The following is a 17,469-nucleotide window of genomic DNA, read 5'->3' as shown; positions in this document are numbered from 1 at the left end:
AGAACCAGCCATCACTCCGGTACATGTGCTGCTGGGGATCGAACTCAGGACCTCATGCTTGAGAGTCTAGTGCCTTAGCCACTGCGCCACCTCCCAGACCACCTATTTTTTTTTTTTTAAATAAAAAACCACTTGTAACAACTTTTTAAAATATTTATTTATTTTCCCTTTTGTTGCCCTTGTTGCTTTTTATTGTTGTTGTAGTTATTGTTGTTGTTATTGATGTCATTATTGTTAGATAGGACAGAGAGAGAAATGGAGAGAGGAGGGGAAGACAGAGGGCAAGAGAAAGACAGACACTTGCAGACCTGCTTCACCGCTTATGAAGTGACTACCTGACAGGTGGGGAGCTGGGGCTCAAACCAGGATCCTTACACTGGTCTTTGGGCTTCATGCCACATGCGCTTAACCCACTGCGTTACTGCCCAACTCCCACTATTTTCTCTAATTTCATTTTTAAATTAAATTTTCAGGATAAATATAGACTTCCATGTAGTTGTAAGAAATGATGAGAGGTTTCATAGACTATTTACCTAGTTTCCCTAAACAATACTACTTAAGAAAAAAAAAAGCTATTTTACTTAACGTTATGAATGAGTTTCACAGAGAAGTTAAAGCACAGTGCTGAGGATCAAACAAGTAAGACTGGACATGCAAGTCCAAAGTTCTACCAGTTAAGCTACTTCTCCAGCAGCTGAACAGTAATATCTTTATAGCACAATGTCCCAATCAGAACACTGATGACACTGATGCAGTAAAGGTACAGAATATTTATATCTCCAATACGATGGTTTCTGCTTTTATTGCTACTACTTTGGGATAATATGAACAAATAATGAGATCTATTTAGTCATACAGATATAAGGTACGTAGCCTAGGAGGTGGTGTATTGGAGAAAGCGCAGGGCTAGACTTGTAAGAGTCTATTGTCTGGTACCACATAAGCCAGGTTCATGTGCTGGTTCTGTCTCTCTCATAAATAAATAAATAAATAAATCTCTTTAAAAAATGAATGAGGTGGATCTTTTTTTTTTTCTGCCTCCAGGGTTATCTCTGGGGCTTGGTGCCTGCACTACAAATCTACTACTCCTGGCCGCCATCTTTTTCCCATTATTGTTGTTGCTGTTATTGTTGTTGGGACAATAGGACAGAGATACTGAGAGAGGAAGGGAAGGGGGGAGATAAGACACCTGCAGACCTACTTCACCACCTGTGAAGCAACCCCCCTGCAGGTGGGGAGGCAGGGACTTGAACCAAGATCCTTACTTGGGTCCTTGCACTTCACACCATGTGAGCTTAACCTGCTGCACTACCTACCAGCCCCACAAGGTGGATAATTTTAACAGTTTCTTCTCTTAGTGTCTTGAACCCCTAAAACGAATACCAGAGCTATTCAGAAAGCAGGGGAAGGGCAAGGAGTGGACAGCAACAGAGACATGAGACTGACAATTTTCAATCTTCAGTATTACTTTTATTTTTTTGCAATTTTCTTCTTAATATTTTATTTTAAATAAAATTAAAGACAGAAAAATTGAGAGGGAGATAGTAGAGGGAGAGAGAAAGAGAGACACTTGAAGCATTGCTTCACCACATGGGAAGCTTCCCCTCTGTCATGGGGGTACTGGGAGTTTGAACCGAGGTCCTTGAACATTGTAACATGTGCACTCTATCAGGTGTGCCACCATCTCTCCCCAATTTTTGCAATTTTCTATTCAGTAAAGGTAACTGTAGAGAAAAATGTTAGAAAGCATCAGTTAACAGTGCTCACCTTTAATTAAAACACTAAAATTTTCACCTTACCTTGATCCCCAAAGTTTAGCACATTCAAAAATGTCATCACATATCGCTCGCCTACAAACAGAAAAGCATAATAATTAGCATTTCAACTGCACATGATTTTCTTGCTTCATTTTTTCTTTATCATTTATCAACTTTTTCCAGTTGGCAAATACTTTTAAAGGAGATTTAGACAATCAGTTAGTTATAAACACATAATCCTAGTTCTAATTTGTATTTTAAACTCAAAATAATAATGTGGATATACTATTAAAGCATTAAGAAAAATTAATACTGGGGGCAGGGGGTAGACAGCATAATGGTTATGCAAGGAAATTCTCATGCCTGAGGCTTCTGAGTCCCAGGTTCAATCCCCTGCAACACCATAAGCCAGAACTGAGCAGTGCTCTGATAAAAAAAAAAACAGTAAGAAAAATTAATACTGGTAATAACAATATGAATAGTGCCGGGAACTTACTAACAACAAATCTTCAAACTAAACTAACTGAACACAAAGATCAAAAGCAATGAAACCAGTCTAACAAGATTTATTTTTAAAAGATAGAAACAGAGAAGGCAGAGTAAAAGGGCCCTCAGTAGGGGCTGAGCTTGAACCTGGACTGCACACATGAGTAAGCTATTTCACTGGCCCCAATAATTTTTTTTAAGTATGTTAAGAATGAAAGTGAGGGGCTGGGTGGTGGTGCATTTGGTTGAGCACACACTTTTTACCATAAGCTAGGGCCTAGGTTCAAGTCTCCAGCCCATCTGCATTGTGGAAGTTTCATAAGTGAACCAAGTCTACAGCTGTTTTTCTTTCTCTCCTCCTCCCCTCTCAATTTCTCTGTTCTATCAAGTAAAATAAATAAGTAAGAATATTAAAAAAAAATACAAGTGATTATCCCAAGTTGTAAGGAAAGTCAGATAGCCTGAGTGTAAATCCTGTGTAATGAAAGCTCCATGGTTAAGTATAGGCACTTTCTTTCTTGTGGGTAGAGAAAGTTATGGAGGTTGGCAAAGTTCTGGAACCCAAATCCACTGGGCAGAATAATGCTTTCAAAGACATCAGCCCAGAACTCCAACCACAACTTTCAGGAAATGTCTTGTTATCTATAAGTAGAAAGTATTAACTAAGGAGACAGAGTACTGGAAACTGCTAAAAGCCCTACAAGATAAAGGTGTAACTGCTGGCAACTTGCACAAAAGGGAAAGACTTAGGGACATTACAAAGAGACTACCAAAAGGGAGATATTGTCTCAAATCTCTTTATGGGTCTTGACTTCCCAGTCTCCTGATCACTGGCCATGAGACTGTGCACCATCTGTATCTCTGCATTGTTCTGAACCATTCTCACTGCTAAGAGTCCCAGACTTTGGGCTGAGGGTAGATAGCATAAGAGATATGCAAAAAGACTCTCATGCCTGAGGCTCCAAAGTCCCAGGTTCAAAACCCCCACCACCATAAACCAGAGCTGAGCAGTGCTCTGGTCCCAGCCTTTGCAAATACAGATCATAAGTCAACTCATTTTCACACATTTAAGTGATTTGCTAGGGGCTGCACAAAGTCCAAACTTCTTTATTTTGTTTACATTTAATTAATTTATTTTTTTTTTGCCTCCACGGTTATTGCTGGGGCTTGGTCCCTGCACTACAAATTCACCGCTCCTGGAGGCCACTTTTCTCATTTTGTTGCCCTTGTTGTTATTGTTGTTGCTATTGTTGTTGGATAGTACAGAGAAATTGAGAGAGGAGGGGAAGACAGAGAGGGGGAGAGAAAGACAGACACCTGCAGACCTGCTTCACTGCCTGTGAAGTGACACCCCCCCCCTGCAGGGGATCCAAGGGCTTGAACCGGGATCCTTATGCCAGTCCTTGTGCTTTGTGCCACATGTGTGCTTAACCTGCTGTGCTACCACTCACTCGCCCATTTTATTTTTTTAATGAGAGTGAGATACAAAGAGAAAGACCAGAGTACTGCTCAGCTCTGGCTTCTTAGATGTTGGGGTTTGAACCTGTGACACTGAAGCCACATGCATGAAAATCTTTTGGGTAACAATTATGCTATGTCCTCAACCTTATTTTGTATTTGATGCTCTTTAATAACTAACCCCAGCTCATGTTCTTAACATTTTTGTTTAGTGTACTGAATGCAATAATAATCAGCAGGTGATAAAAATCACAAGGTTTGGATATCAGAAAATGTTCAGAATACAGTAAGTGGAAACACTGGGATGATACATGTAAGCTTTTTCAAAGATAGTAAAAATTACAGGACGTAAAATAAAAGATGCTAACTTAGAAAAAAAAAAAAAAAAAACTAACCCCAAGCTTTCTCTGTCAACCTTGCCCCTACCTCCCATCATCATAGTGTTACCCTCTGAATATAACCTGCCAAATATTAGCAGAGGCTGGCGCCCTCTGGTCAGGGTTGGGAATCTGCCATGCTCTGGGCTGGCCTCTACTCTGGGTCTTCTCTCCACCTAAAACAGCTGTTCCTGTCTTCTGGCACACACACCTCTTTCCCATATTCTCTAAGCTTCTCAGTCATCTCCATGTCCCTGGTTAACCATCTGACTGGCACTACAGGAAATAAGAGGGCCTATGAACTGCTTCCAAACCCAGCAGCCCTCTCTTGGCCTTGCTTTGGAGCTAAGCACACCAACGCCTGCATCTCCCATTTATCTGTGTTCTCACAGTACCTGACACATGCTGTTCAGGAAATGTGGGGACAGAAGGTAATGGCACATACATTTCTGCTATCAAAATGAATGGTTTCCACTTATTTTTAGAGCTGCTATTCTAACATGAAAAGAACTGAGAGGTTTTTGTCAAGCCAGCTCCTCCATAGATATGGAGGTTGACCTCTGCCAGTCAGGCCAGTGGCTCGAGCTCAGAAAGTCTGAGAACAAGGCTAACTTGTTCAGCAACTAAACATAGGTGCAACAGCTAAAACCCAGCCATCTGACTCAGGGCTGTTGCTTGAAGTGACCATTCCTTCTCATCCCTAGCTCACTTAAACTACTCTGAAAACTTGAGGAGGAAAAAGCATTCTGCTCAAGTAAAAAAGTACATACAGCACAAGGACCAGCATTAAGGATTCCAGTTCGAGCTCCCAGCTCCCCACCTGCAGGGAAGTTACTTCACAAGCGGTGAAGCAGGTCTGTAGATGTCTTATCTTTCTCTCCCCCGTCTTCCCCTCTTCTCTCCATTTCTCTTTGTCCTATCCAACAATGACAACATCAATAACAACTATAACAACAATAACAAAAAAAAAGGGCAACAAAAGGGAAAAATAAATAAATATAAAAAAACTGAAAAAAAAAAAAGTACATACATCGGGCAACCGGGCAGTAGGTAGTACAGCAGGTTAAGTGCACATGGCACAAAGTGCAAGGACCTGCACAAGGATCCCAGTTTGAGCATCTGGCTCCCCACCTACATGGGAGTTGCTTCACAAGCAGTGAAGCAGGTCTGTAGGTGTCTATCTTTCTCTCCCCCTCTCTATCTTCCCTTCCTCTCTCCATTTCTCTGTGTCCTATCCAACAACAGTGACAGCAATAACAACAATCATAAATAACAAGAGAAACAATAAACAAGGGCAACAAAAGGGAAAAAAATAGCCAAAACAGCATCAATTCCTGAGGCTCCGAAGTACCAGGTTCAATTTCTACCACCAACAGCTGAGCAGTTCTCTGGTAAAATAATAATAGTAGTAGTGGGAGTCGGGAGGTAGTGCAGCGGGTTAAAGTGCATGTGGTGTGAAGCACAAGGACTGACCGGCGCAAGGATCCCAGCTCCCCACATGCAGGGGGTTGCTTCACAAGCAGTGAAGCAGGTCTGCAGGTGTCTATTTTTCTCTCCCCCTCTCTGTAGTCCCCTCCTCTCTCCATTTCTCTCTGTCCTGTCTTAACAACATCAATAACAACAACTACAACAATAAAAAACAAGGGCAACAAAAGGGAAAATAAAAAAATAGTAGTAGTAGTAGTGATAAAAATAAACTAGTAGTGGTCTGGGAGGTGGCGCAGTGGATAAAGCATCAAACTCTCAAGCGTGAGGTCCTGAGTTCAATCTCCCCCAGTGGCACATGTACCAGAGTGATGTCTGGCTCTTTCTCTCTCCTCCTATGTTTCTCATTAATAAATAAATAAAATATTTAAAAATAAATAAATATGGGGTGGGATATGGAGATTGGGCGGTGGGAATTGTGTGGAGTTGTACCCCTCCTACCCTATGGTTTTGTTAATTAATCCTTTCTTTAATAAAAAAAAAAAATTAAAAAAAAAATAAAAAAATAAATAAGTATGAAAAACCAATATACTAACATATAAAAATTAAATGTCCTTGATGACCCTCTGCATTGAGAGCTTTGTCACTACTAAACAGGGAGGTTTTAAGGAGTTGGACGGCCTGGATGTAGAATTACAATATTGAATACCTATATAATGTTATAAACCAGTGTTACTTCAACAAAATGTACTATTTACTTATTTATTTTTTATTACCAGAGCACTGCTCAGCTCTGGCTTATGGTGGTGGTGGGGGGGGTTGAACCTGGGACTTTGGAGCCTCAGGCATGAGAGTCTGTTTGCATAACCATTATGCTATCTACCCCCATCCTAAAATGTACTCTTTAAAAAGCTGAAAGGAATATGAAGGAATATGAACACTGAAGAAATATGCTGGGCAGCTGGCTGGAAGCTGTAAAAAGACTTACTTCAAAATCCCAGGTTCAGTTCCCTACACCACTATAAATCAGAGCTTAGCAGTGGTGTGATTAAAAAAAAAGAGAGAAAGAGGGGGCCGGGTGGTGGCACATCTGGTTGAGCACCTGTATTACAATCAGCAAGGACCCGGGTTTGAGCCCCTGGTCCCCACCTGTAGGGGGAAAGCTTTACAAGTGGTTGAAGCAGGGCTGCAGGTGTCTCTCTGTCTCTCTCCCTCTCTATCACCCCCTCCCTCTAGATTTCTGGCTGTCTCTATCCAATAAAGAATGATTATAATAAATTAAAGAGAAAGAAAGAAAGAAGAAAAAAAAGGAAAAGAAGGAAAGAAAGAAAAAAAAGCTGAAAGGAGGGAGTCGGGCAGTAGCACAACGGGTTAAACGCATGTGGTGCAAAGTGCAAGGACTGGCATAAGGATCCCGGTTCGAGCCCCCGGCTCCCCACCTTCAGGGGAGTCGCTTCACAAGCGGTGAAGCAGGTCTGCAGGTGTCTATCTTTCTCCCCCCCCCCCCATCTTCCCCTCCTCTCTCCATTTCTCTCTGTCCTATCCAACAACGATGACAACAATAATAACTACAACAATAAAACAAGGGCAACAAAACGGAATAAATAAATATTAAAAAAAAAAAGCTAAAAGGATATCCAATTATCATACAAATAAAACTCACTGTCTAAGGAAATAAAGTGATGAAAGCCTAGTTCTTTAAAAAAAAAAAAAAATTAAGGGGGCCAGATGGTGGCGCACCTGGTTGAGTGTACATGTTACAGTGCCCAAGGACCCTGGTTCAAGCACCCATCCCCACCTGCAGGGGGAAAGCTTCACAAGTGGTGAAGCAGGACTGCAGGTGTCTCTATCTCTCTCTCTCTCCCCTCTCCATTTCTGACTATCTCTATCCAATAAATAAAGATATTTTAAAAAATTAAGTACATAAAAACTGAGCATAGGACAATGTAATTGTGGGTAGCTTTCTCAATGTTCTGTAATTGGTATGATGCAGTATAGTGTAGTTCTATAGCTGACAGAACATGGCGTTTTGGAGTTAAGACTCAAAGGAAACAGTTCCTCACTGCTGTGGGCCTCTGCAGAAGTTACACAACTTCACACTACCATTTCCTCAGACATAATAAATTCAGTCTTTTTTCCACAGGGCTGTGGTGAGATTAAATTAGATAACTTAACCAAAGAATCAAACTTAGTAAATGTTGGCTTCTCTCTCCCTGCACAAAAAGCTACCATGTCTCTCTCTTTTCCTACTTCCCTCTTTTCTTTTGCCAGCAGGGTGATCACTGGGATTAAGTGCCTGCATGATTCCACTGTTCCCAGTGGCCCCTTTTCTCCTTCTTTTTCTATTTTTCCAATAGAGAATGAGACACAAAGGGGGAAAGAGAAAGGAGAGACACCTCTAGCACTGCTGCACCACTTGTGAAGCTTCCCCCCTGCAAGCTGGGAGCAGCAGCTTAAACCAAGTCCTAGTGCACGGTAGCATGTCTGCTCTACTAGGTGCATCACCACCTGGCCCCCAGCCGCCATTTCTGAGGTTCCTCTGCCCGGGGGGCTCTAGACAGCAGTGATCTCCATCCCAGCTGTCAGTGCTTCTGTGATATCCCCATCCTTATCTCATGGCCTCTTCATCATACAGAGTGGTCTTCAACTTACCTTCTGTCAAAATCTGTTTTAAGAACGACTGTTTGAAAAAACTCCAAGTCAATTTAGCTTCTTTCCAATTGACAAAAGCCTGAAAGAGAAAACAATGCAAATAAAACTCCATGTACTGCAAATCAAAGAAGATAATGAAGCTACATGAGAGGCAAAGTCATTCAGCCCCTTGATCCTAATTTGGATAACCCCCAGTAAATTTTCACTTAATGTGAGGCACACAGAATGCATCAACAAATAGGGGTAAGGAATTTACATTTCTAAATTTGAAGACAAAGTCTCACGATAGGAGAGCCTTCCTATAAGGGGTTTGCCCAAGACTATTTGCAAATAAATGTGCTGGGGTTGGAATCCTGGAATTACATGGGAGGTGCTATAGCACTAGCAAAGGCTCTTGTGCTTTGGTGCCTATTTGAATGAGAAAGTGGCGCAGGAGCAGTGAGTCACACATGTGAGACACTGGCTCTGTCAATGATAATGATAATAATAAATCCTCTTGGAATGCAAGCAATAAGCTGACCACATCTAACACACAGAGCTCAGAGTCAGTTCTGTGCTTTAAAACATGTCTGAAATATGCCAAGCTGCAGAGCAAGTTCTGCTCCATGTACCACATCTTACGACTCTATTTACCCACCCAGACCCCCTTCTAGTATGTTGAGCTTTGTTTAAATATTTCAATAGAAAGTTTGATATCCTAGGTCAGAGGCATCATGCAGAGTTGGTACTACAGAAGGAAAATAACAATTCTCATATGGATCTTCCACAACTTATAAGGGGGCAGGCCACAACACCCATTTCCTAAGGAGAAGAAGAATCAGACAGCAGCTAATGCTGAGGTTGGGCAGAAGCCAATCTGTAAAGATGGGGGAGGAGGGACATACAGCAAGAGAGCTAACCACACAATGGAGGGGTCAGGCAGCGAGCTGGATTCCACCACCTCTCTCTTGTTCCCTGTGAAAACCCCCCCCCCCCCCGCTTATGTTGAAGAGATTCTGGGATTTCAGAATATTCATTCTAGCTATCAGGTACTTAATCTCAGGGTACCTACATTTTGAAATATCTCTGACCTAACTCACAGAGATGACTTTTGAAAGATGGGATTCCAGAGGCCTCTTTGGGAGGAAAGAGGATGAACCACAAAGGTCAAGCCTGCCCCACCTCTTTGAAAGGTCAATGTTTACTACAAAAATTGACCTAAGTGTGGCCTCAGTCATATAGGCTCTGCTCTTGGCCCAAAGCCCATCTGTGTAGAACAATACTATTCAGGACAAACAGAATGCAGGCCATACAAATAATCCAAAATATTCTGACAACCACAGTGAACAGGAAAAAGAAACAGTCAAAAACCAATTGCAATGCATTTTATTTAACCCCAAATACTATCGTTTTAACATGTAATCAATGTAAAGAAAACTATAAGAGGCATGTCATATTATTTTTTCTTAGGAAGTATTTGAAATCCAGCATGGGGGCTAGGAGATAACTCACCTGGTAGAATATACATGAAGGCCTGGGTTTGAGCCCGACATGATACAGGAATGCAATGCATGGCATGTGCTATGGTGTCTCCCTTTCATCTCTTTCTCTCTAACCCCCTCTCCTTCCTTCCTTTTCTGTCTATTTTAAGAGAGAAAAAAATCTTCAAGGTGCACTAAAGCCCACACAGGCACAGGATGGGCTGGTGTGCAAAAACAAACAAAAAAAAAAAAAAAAAGGGGAGAGGGCCAGGCAGTAGTGCACCAGGTTAAGCGCACATAGTGCAAAGTGCAAGGATGGGCAAAAGAATCCAGTTCAAGGCCCCACTCCCCACCTGCATGGGGGGGAGGAGGGGGTCACTTCACAAGCGGTAAAGCAGGTCTGCAGGTGTCTTTCTCTCCTGCCCTCTGTCTTCCCTTCCTCTTTCAATTTCACTCTGTCCTATCCAGCAACAACAATAACAACAGCAACAACAATAATGGAAAAAAGAAGGCTGCCAGGAGCAGTGAACTTGTAGTGTAGGCACCAAGCCCCAGTGATAACCCTGGAGGCAAAAAAAAAAAAGAGAGAGAGAGAAAGAGAAAGAAGGGAAGGGAAGGGGAGCGGAGGGAAAAGGAAGGGGAGGTGAGGAGAGGGAAAGGAAGGGGGCAAGGGAGGGGAGGGGAGGTAAGGGAAGGGACAGAAATCTAGTATGTGGTTTGCTCTTAGTATGGATAAGTCATGTGTGCTTGGTGGCCATCATTTAGGACAGGGTAAATCTAGAGTTGCTCTTGAAAGCAAAACCCCTTGGTTTCAGAACTTTCCAGACACTGGAATGACAGCCAGAGATCCTCCCAAACTATGTTGCCATTGAGATGTCTGGGTTAGCTATAGTGCCCGAAACCACTTTCCAGATGAGGAATGGGGGCACTGGACCACCTACCACCAGGGGGCACTGTGGACCATATCGCCTGTGGATGCTGATACTGCTCTTTCTCACATTACTGTATCCCACTCCAATGCCTCCAAGCAGGTGGTACTTGAGGGAGTCCTTTCAAAGAAGATGAACAATGACAGCTGGTCCGTGGACACTGGTTTAGAAATACTATGGAACTCTAAAAAACAAAGTTCTTCAGGAGAGTGAATTCAGGACAGTGTATATGAACTGAAGCTCAGACTTGAGGAGTTCTTTCTCCTAAATGCCTTTGGTTTAAATGGACCTGTGGGTCTTAAGGCATGGCCATACTGCTAGCTGTATCTAAAATGCTCACTAAGTGCACCAAGTCAGGAAGTTTGACTAGAGGCTGGGCCCTTCTGGGACACATATACTAAGTGGCAGGAAACAGCAGCAGATTCTCTGGGCTTTCACCTTTCTCTCAAGAATACATGTGTCATGTCATGACATGGTATAGTCAGAAGGGGCCTGTTTTCAAAGCCTGAGTTAGTAGTGATGAGCTCTCTCACAGCTAAGAATTGCTCCAAAGTCCCTTGACCAGTAGGTCTTTACCCAGCCTGTGGTACAGATAGGAAAACTGAGGCATGCAGGCCAAAATGTGTTGGGCAGCTCCTCTGGGCAAGGTTTGGCACTAAACTCAGAATCTCATTGTGCTTGCACCTGAGTCACTCTCACACTTTCCCAAGTCTTTTTTATTTTATTTTTAAAAATATTTATTTATTACTTTTTGTTGCCCTTGTTGTTTTATTGTTGTAGTTATTATTGATGTCGTCGTTGCTGGATAGGAGAGAAATGGAGAGAGGAGGGGAAGACAGAGAGGAGGAGAGAAAGATAGACACCTGCAGACCTGCCTCGCCGCTTGTGAAGTGACTCCCTTCTGCAGATGAGGAGCTGGGGGCTCCAACCAGGATCCTTACGCCGGTCCTTGTGCTTTGTGCCACCATGTGCTCAACCAGCAGCACTACCGCCCGACTCCCTCCCAAGTCCTTTTTTAAAAAAAAAAATATTTATTTTATCTGATAGGACAAAAAGAAATTGAGATGGGGTAGGAGATAGAAAGGAAGAGATACCTACAGCCCTGCTTCACCACTCATTAAGCTTCCCCCTACAGGTGGGCTTGAATCTAGGTCCTTTTGCAATATTTCGTTTTAATTTTTTTAATTAATACTTATTCCCTTTTGTTGCCCTTGTTTTATTGTTGTAGTTATTATTGTGGTTGTTACTGATGTTGCCATTGTTGGACAGGACAGAGAAATGGATAGAGGAGGGGAAGACAGAGGGGGAGAGAAAGATATACACCTGCAGACCTGTGAAGCAACTTCCCCTGCAGGTGGGGAGCCGGGAGCTCCAACCAGGATCCTTACGATGGTCGCTGGTCCTTTTGCTTAATCTGCTGCACTACCACCCAACTCCCCTTTTATAATGTTAATGTGTACGCTCTGCTCTGTGCGCCACTGCCAGGCCCCCACTTTCCCTAGTTTTCTAACTCAGGATGATCTGACAAGTCACAATCTTACCACAGTGCTAGGAGTCTTTGGGGAGTGTGGCCCGGGAGGTGACATGGGTGACAGACTCTCAAGCATGATGCCCTGAGTTTAATCCCTAGCATCACATGTGCCTTAGTGGTAATAAGTAAATCTTAAAAAAAAAAGTCACTGAGAGTCCTTCAAGGAAGAATGCTTTATTATTCTCATTTGACAAGTAAGAAATCTGAAGCCCAGATGTCTCAACTCAACACAAGGTTAAATACACACTGGGCAGTCTCTTTTTATCCTTTCTTCCCCAGCCTCTCTGAATGGTCCTTTCCAAAACACCACTGAGGCATAGGGACTGCTGGCCTAGCCAGCACTCACAGACATGCTCTGTGGACAGGGGGAAGACACTGCAAGTCAGAGAATGACGTTGAGTCCTTATCCCCTCATTCTGCATGAGACCCAAGTAATATCCCAAAACTGTAATGCTGATCTAGGTTAAAGGTAAGAGCAAGTCGGTCAGGATGTAGAACACTTATCTAACAAATGAGAATGCATCTGGCTTTGTTACATAATGCCTGCTTTTCCTTGAAATGTTGTATAACAGGATTCTGTGGTTCTGAGATGTGGGTCTCAAATATGCTGCCGCTTTTGCAAATGATCACAGAAACGGGATAGGAAGAAATCTCGTCAAAGCCTTACCAAGGGCGCCACATGTAGCAGGTAGACTCATGGGGTGAAGGGAAAGTAGGCAGCCCAGAAGGAACAAATCACAAAGCACAAGAGCAGAGGCACAATGCCAAGGCCATGAGAACAGCTCTGACCCCACAGAGCCAGGAAATAAAAGCCAGAAGAACTAAGAGTTGGAGAGCTGAATAGGAAAAGATGGTGCCTTCCTACCACAATGAGCATCAAGATTCCCAATGTCGTCTTCATATCAAGGAAGCCTACTGTGGTCATCACTGCTTTGTCAACACACTGAACTGTCTATGACAGAGGTGAGTCCCCAGAAGATCCCAGTGACATGGCAGGACAGAGAAAGGACCTGTGTCCTTCTTTTCTCTGACTCTTATCTTGCCAAGTAGGTACTTACTCAACCTTACAATACACATGGTAACACCATCAGTCCTACAGAGTTGTCATAAGCTCTAAATTCTTTTTAAATTTTTTACTTTGACAACAAAAAGTCACAATAAGGGGCCAGGTGGTGGCACACCTGGTTGAGCATCCCTATTACATGCGCAAGGACCCAGGTTTGTGCCCCAGTTCCCCACGTGCAGTTGCATGAGTGGTTCAGTGGTAGAATTCTTGCCTGCCAGTTCCCCACCTGCAGGGGGGAAGCTTCATGAGTGGTAAAGCACGTCTGCAGGTATCTTTTCCCCTCTCCTTTCCTGTCTTCCTCTCAATTTCTCTCTATCCTATCAAATAAAATAAGAAATTTAAAATAATAATTAATAATAGAAAAAAATGGCCACTGGGAACAGTAGACTCATAGTGCCTGTACTGAGCCCCAGTGATAATCCTGTTGGGGAGAAAAAAAAAACCTCTATAAAATATTTGCCCATTCTTTCCCTAAAAAAAAAAAAAAAAAAAAAAAACCTCTATAAAGTGATGTTGTAATTGGGGGAGACTACCAATCTGCTTGCAACTTGCTTCACTCTAAATGAGATAAAGAAAATATTTTAGGGCCAGTGAAATAGCTTTCTTGATAGTGCACTGCTCTGCCATGTGCATGGGCCAGGTTTGAACCTGGACTCCACTGCATTGAAGGAAATTTTGGTGCTGTGGTCTCTTTCACTCTGTCTTCTCTGTCGGGGGGCGGGGGGCAGATAACTCTGGTACATGCAATGCTGGGGGCTGAACTTGGAAGCTGTGTCACCTCCCATGCTGCAAGCATTATATTCTACCAAATACCTTGACCAGTAGTTCTCCACTGGGGTGACTTTGTTCCCCAGGGGACAAGTGTCAGTGTCTGGAGATGCTTTTGATTGTTAGAACTGAGGGGTTATTGCCATTGGCATGTGGTGGATAGACACTGGCAATACTCCTAAATATCCCACAGTGCACAGGGACTGCCACCAAACACCCAGAAAGCCAGACATAGGAGCCCAGGCCTAGCACACAGAGCACACATCTAGCACTCTATCAAATTCCTTCTACTATTGTAATGATGAACCATAAAGTTATAGTTCCTTTCCAAGACAGACTGTCCCTGTGATTAAAATGATAAAGAGACCAAAAGAATGCACCACTTACTCTGCCTCTGGTAACACTGGGTAAGAGATCTACCATCCTGGAGACAGGAAGCCTGTGCTGCTTGCTTGGCTCTGGGGACCCAAGTAACTTTGCAAAATAGATCACATAGCAGAGCACCAGAACTGTAGTGTAGAGAAGCTGGAAAAAGAAAATGAAATAGGTAAAATGACAGTTTTTATACAGGCATAATTAAGATAGGCCTATCAATTTGACTTCGGAGGTCAATCCAGAAATAGTGCTGTCTTAACTGCACCTTCTGCTGAGCAATGCCTCACCCTCTGGTGCACAGCACTATTTCCTGAGGTCCTGCTCTGCTGCTGCGAGCTGTGAAGAGTGCTCCCCCCCACACTGCACCCTACTGGGATAACAGAAACTCTTCTGGGCAGCCATAGCCTGGCTTCTATAACAGAAAGGACCAGTGGCGACAGACCTGCTCTCAAAAGACACTGACTTGGCCAAGGGACAGCGCCCCCATCTGGAAAGGCACCAAGGCCAGGTGTGCTGGCTGAATTCAGAGCCAGGGACTCACCATCCTCCAGAGCCATCAACCCTGGAAACCTGCAACCTTCTGATTATAGAGCAGATCTGAGCTGCTGCCTGTGGCCCCTTTGCCTCATGTATGTGCAAGGAAAGAGTTACTCCAAGAGGAGGGCAGGGGTAGAGATTGTCATGATAAAAAGGTTCACATTCCCCTCCACCCATCTGGGACAAAAGGGTGGTTCGAGCAGTGCCCTGGGGTTTTGTTTGTAGGCTCAGGAGAATTCAAAGGTCCGCCCAGTTCACAGCTCCCTACTCCTCCCTGCCCCCAGAGTAGTGTGCATGAGTTTAAGAAGAAATGACAGAGTGAGGCTGATGAGACAGTTCACTTGGGAGGGAGCTCTTAGCCATGTATACAACCAGGGTTTGAGCCGCTGATGAACATGGAAGGACTATGCCATGGGGAAAGCTTTGGTACTGAGGTCTCGGTCTCTATTTCTCTCTTTCTAGCTGAAAAAATTGGCCAGGAGCAGTGAAGTACCAGTGACAATAATAACAGTAATAACAAAGAGAAGTTGTGCAGGGTTGGTGAAATAGCTCACTTGGGTAGTGAGCTGCCTTGCCACATGTTAGTAGTCACATGTGTGACTTGGGTTTGAGCCCAGCCCTCACAATGTTGGAGGAAACTTCAGTGCTATAGTCTTTTTTTTATTATTATATTTGTTTATTTATTCCATTTTGTTGCCCTTGTTGTTTTATTGTTGTAGCTATTATTATTATTATTGTTGTTGTTGTTAGATAGGACAGAGAAAAATGGAGAGAGGAGGGGAAGACAGGGGGAGAGAAAGAGAGACAACCTGCAGACCTGCTTCACTGCTTGTGAAGTGACTCCCCTACAGGTGGGGAGCCGGGGACTTGAACCAGGATCCTTACGCCAGTCCTTGTGCTTTGTGCCATGTGCGCTTAACTTGCTGCGCTACCGCCCAACTCTTTTTTTTTTTCTAACCAGAGCACTGCTCAGCTCTGGTTTATGGTGGTGTGGGGGATTGAATCTGGGACTGCCTCAGGCATGAGAGTCTCTTTACATAACCATTATGCTATATATCCCCGCCCATCTCTTTATTTCTGTTTCTCTCTCTTGTTCTTGCTTTTTGCCTCTCTCTCTCTCTCTCTCTCTCTCCCCCCCCCCCCCCTTTCTGTGTGTCTTTATCTTAAAAGAAAAAAGTTATGGAGCAGCCAGGGAGGTAGCTCAAAGGATAGAGCTCATTCTTTGCAAGAGTGAGGCCCAAGTTGAATCCTTATCACTACTTATAAAGGAGCAATACCCTGCTCTCTCTCCCATGAGATATATATCTTAAAAAAAAAAGAAGTAACAGCGACAATGGACTTTCGGTCCCACTTTCAATTCAGAACTACACAGATTATTTTGGTATCCCAAGCACAGATCAAAGACAAAGAGGAGTTTTGGTTTAACAGATCTGAGTGCCCTGTGCTCTTCACTCCATCTGTGCCTGAGGATGGGGCCCACCTCTAGCGTCTTATTCCTTCCTGCCCTGAGCCCTTTCAGCATGGAAGTGAACCACAGTTGAGGCCAGTTTTCTCTGGGACAAGGACCCTCTACAGTCCCACTGCCTCATCTTTGGGTCTCCTCACTGGCTGGTCTGTGAAGATAATAACCGCTAAGAAGTAGGTTTCATGAGCTGGGGAGAGAGCATAATGGTTATGCAAAAAAAAAAACAAAAAAACTTTCATGCTTGAGGCTTTCTGGTTCAATTCCTGGCACCACTATAACTGAGCAGTGCTCTGGTCTCTCTTTCTATATCTTTCCCTCGGTATTTCTCTCTCACTCATAATAAAATATTTGTTAAAAGAGAGCAAGAGAGTGAGAGAGAGAGAGAGGGAGAGAGAGAGAGAGAAGTAGACTTTATGCAGACCATCCAAAGACCCATTTATCCCTCCACTTTGTTCACTGAGGAAAGGTTCATGTAACATCACTTGAACCACTTCAATAGTTTTAAAGCTTACACTTCAGAGGCTTTTAGTTCCTTCATAGTGTTATACAACCACCACCACTAGTATCTGATTCCAGAACATTTTCCATCATTCCAAAAGGAAAATGTGTCCATTAAGTGGAAACTCTCTTTTCCCTTAGACCTTGGTACCCACTACTCTGTTTCCTGTCTCTGCAGACTTGCCTAAACATCAGCAATTTTATTCATGAAATCATATAATGCATGGCCTTTTGGAAGGGAAAATAGCTGGTAGAGGACAGGCTTTCAATGCCAATGACTCCCTAACAGGACAGGAGATTCAGAGAAATCTCACTCCTGGTGGCCTCTTCTTAAGAAACATTTGTGTTATAATTCTGACTGCTATGGCTCCCGCCCAGGAAATGTCACCTGGAAGAGAGAACATAAGGTTAGCTTCCTTATCATCATCAGACCTTTGAGATCACTCCATGGTGGTGCATTCTTTGACCGTGTGAGAGATCTAAGAGTCAACAGTACCTCCTATCAGCTGGGGAGCCCCATGCAGGCACTTGGGGTTCCCCTTTGCCTGCCTCCAGCCAGCTTCCTCCTTCAATCAGCCGCATGGCTTAGGGTATCACCCTGGAATATGTATTCTTGAATCTCAACAACAAAAAAGTTAACCACCCAACTGAAAAGTAAGTATATGGGCCAGATGATAGCTTGCCG

General features: G+C 43.4%; 1 protein-coding gene across 1 annotated transcript in view; it reads right to left on the bottom strand.

Moving 5' to 3' along the window:
- Positions 1-17,469, bottom strand: part of RFT1 (RFT1 homolog) — a 56,265-nt gene that overhangs the window by 23,440 nt on the left and 15,356 nt on the right. The window contains exons 6-8 of the mRNA XM_007526208.3: positions 14,297-14,434; positions 8,156-8,234; positions 1,800-1,850 (exon numbers count right to left, since the gene is read on the bottom strand). Coding sequence (XP_007526270.1) covers positions 1,800-1,850; positions 8,156-8,234; positions 14,297-14,434 — 268 coding nt within the window. The remainder of the gene's footprint in view (positions 1-1,799; positions 1,851-8,155; positions 8,235-14,296; positions 14,435-17,469) is intronic.

This window comes from Erinaceus europaeus, chromosome 12 (assembly GCF_950295315.1).
Source record: "Erinaceus europaeus chromosome 12, mEriEur2.1, whole genome shotgun sequence".
In the NCBI taxonomy this organism is placed as follows: Eukaryota; Metazoa; Chordata; class Mammalia; order Eulipotyphla; family Erinaceidae; genus Erinaceus; species Erinaceus europaeus.
This window is presented reverse-complemented; position numbering and strand designations above follow the sequence as displayed.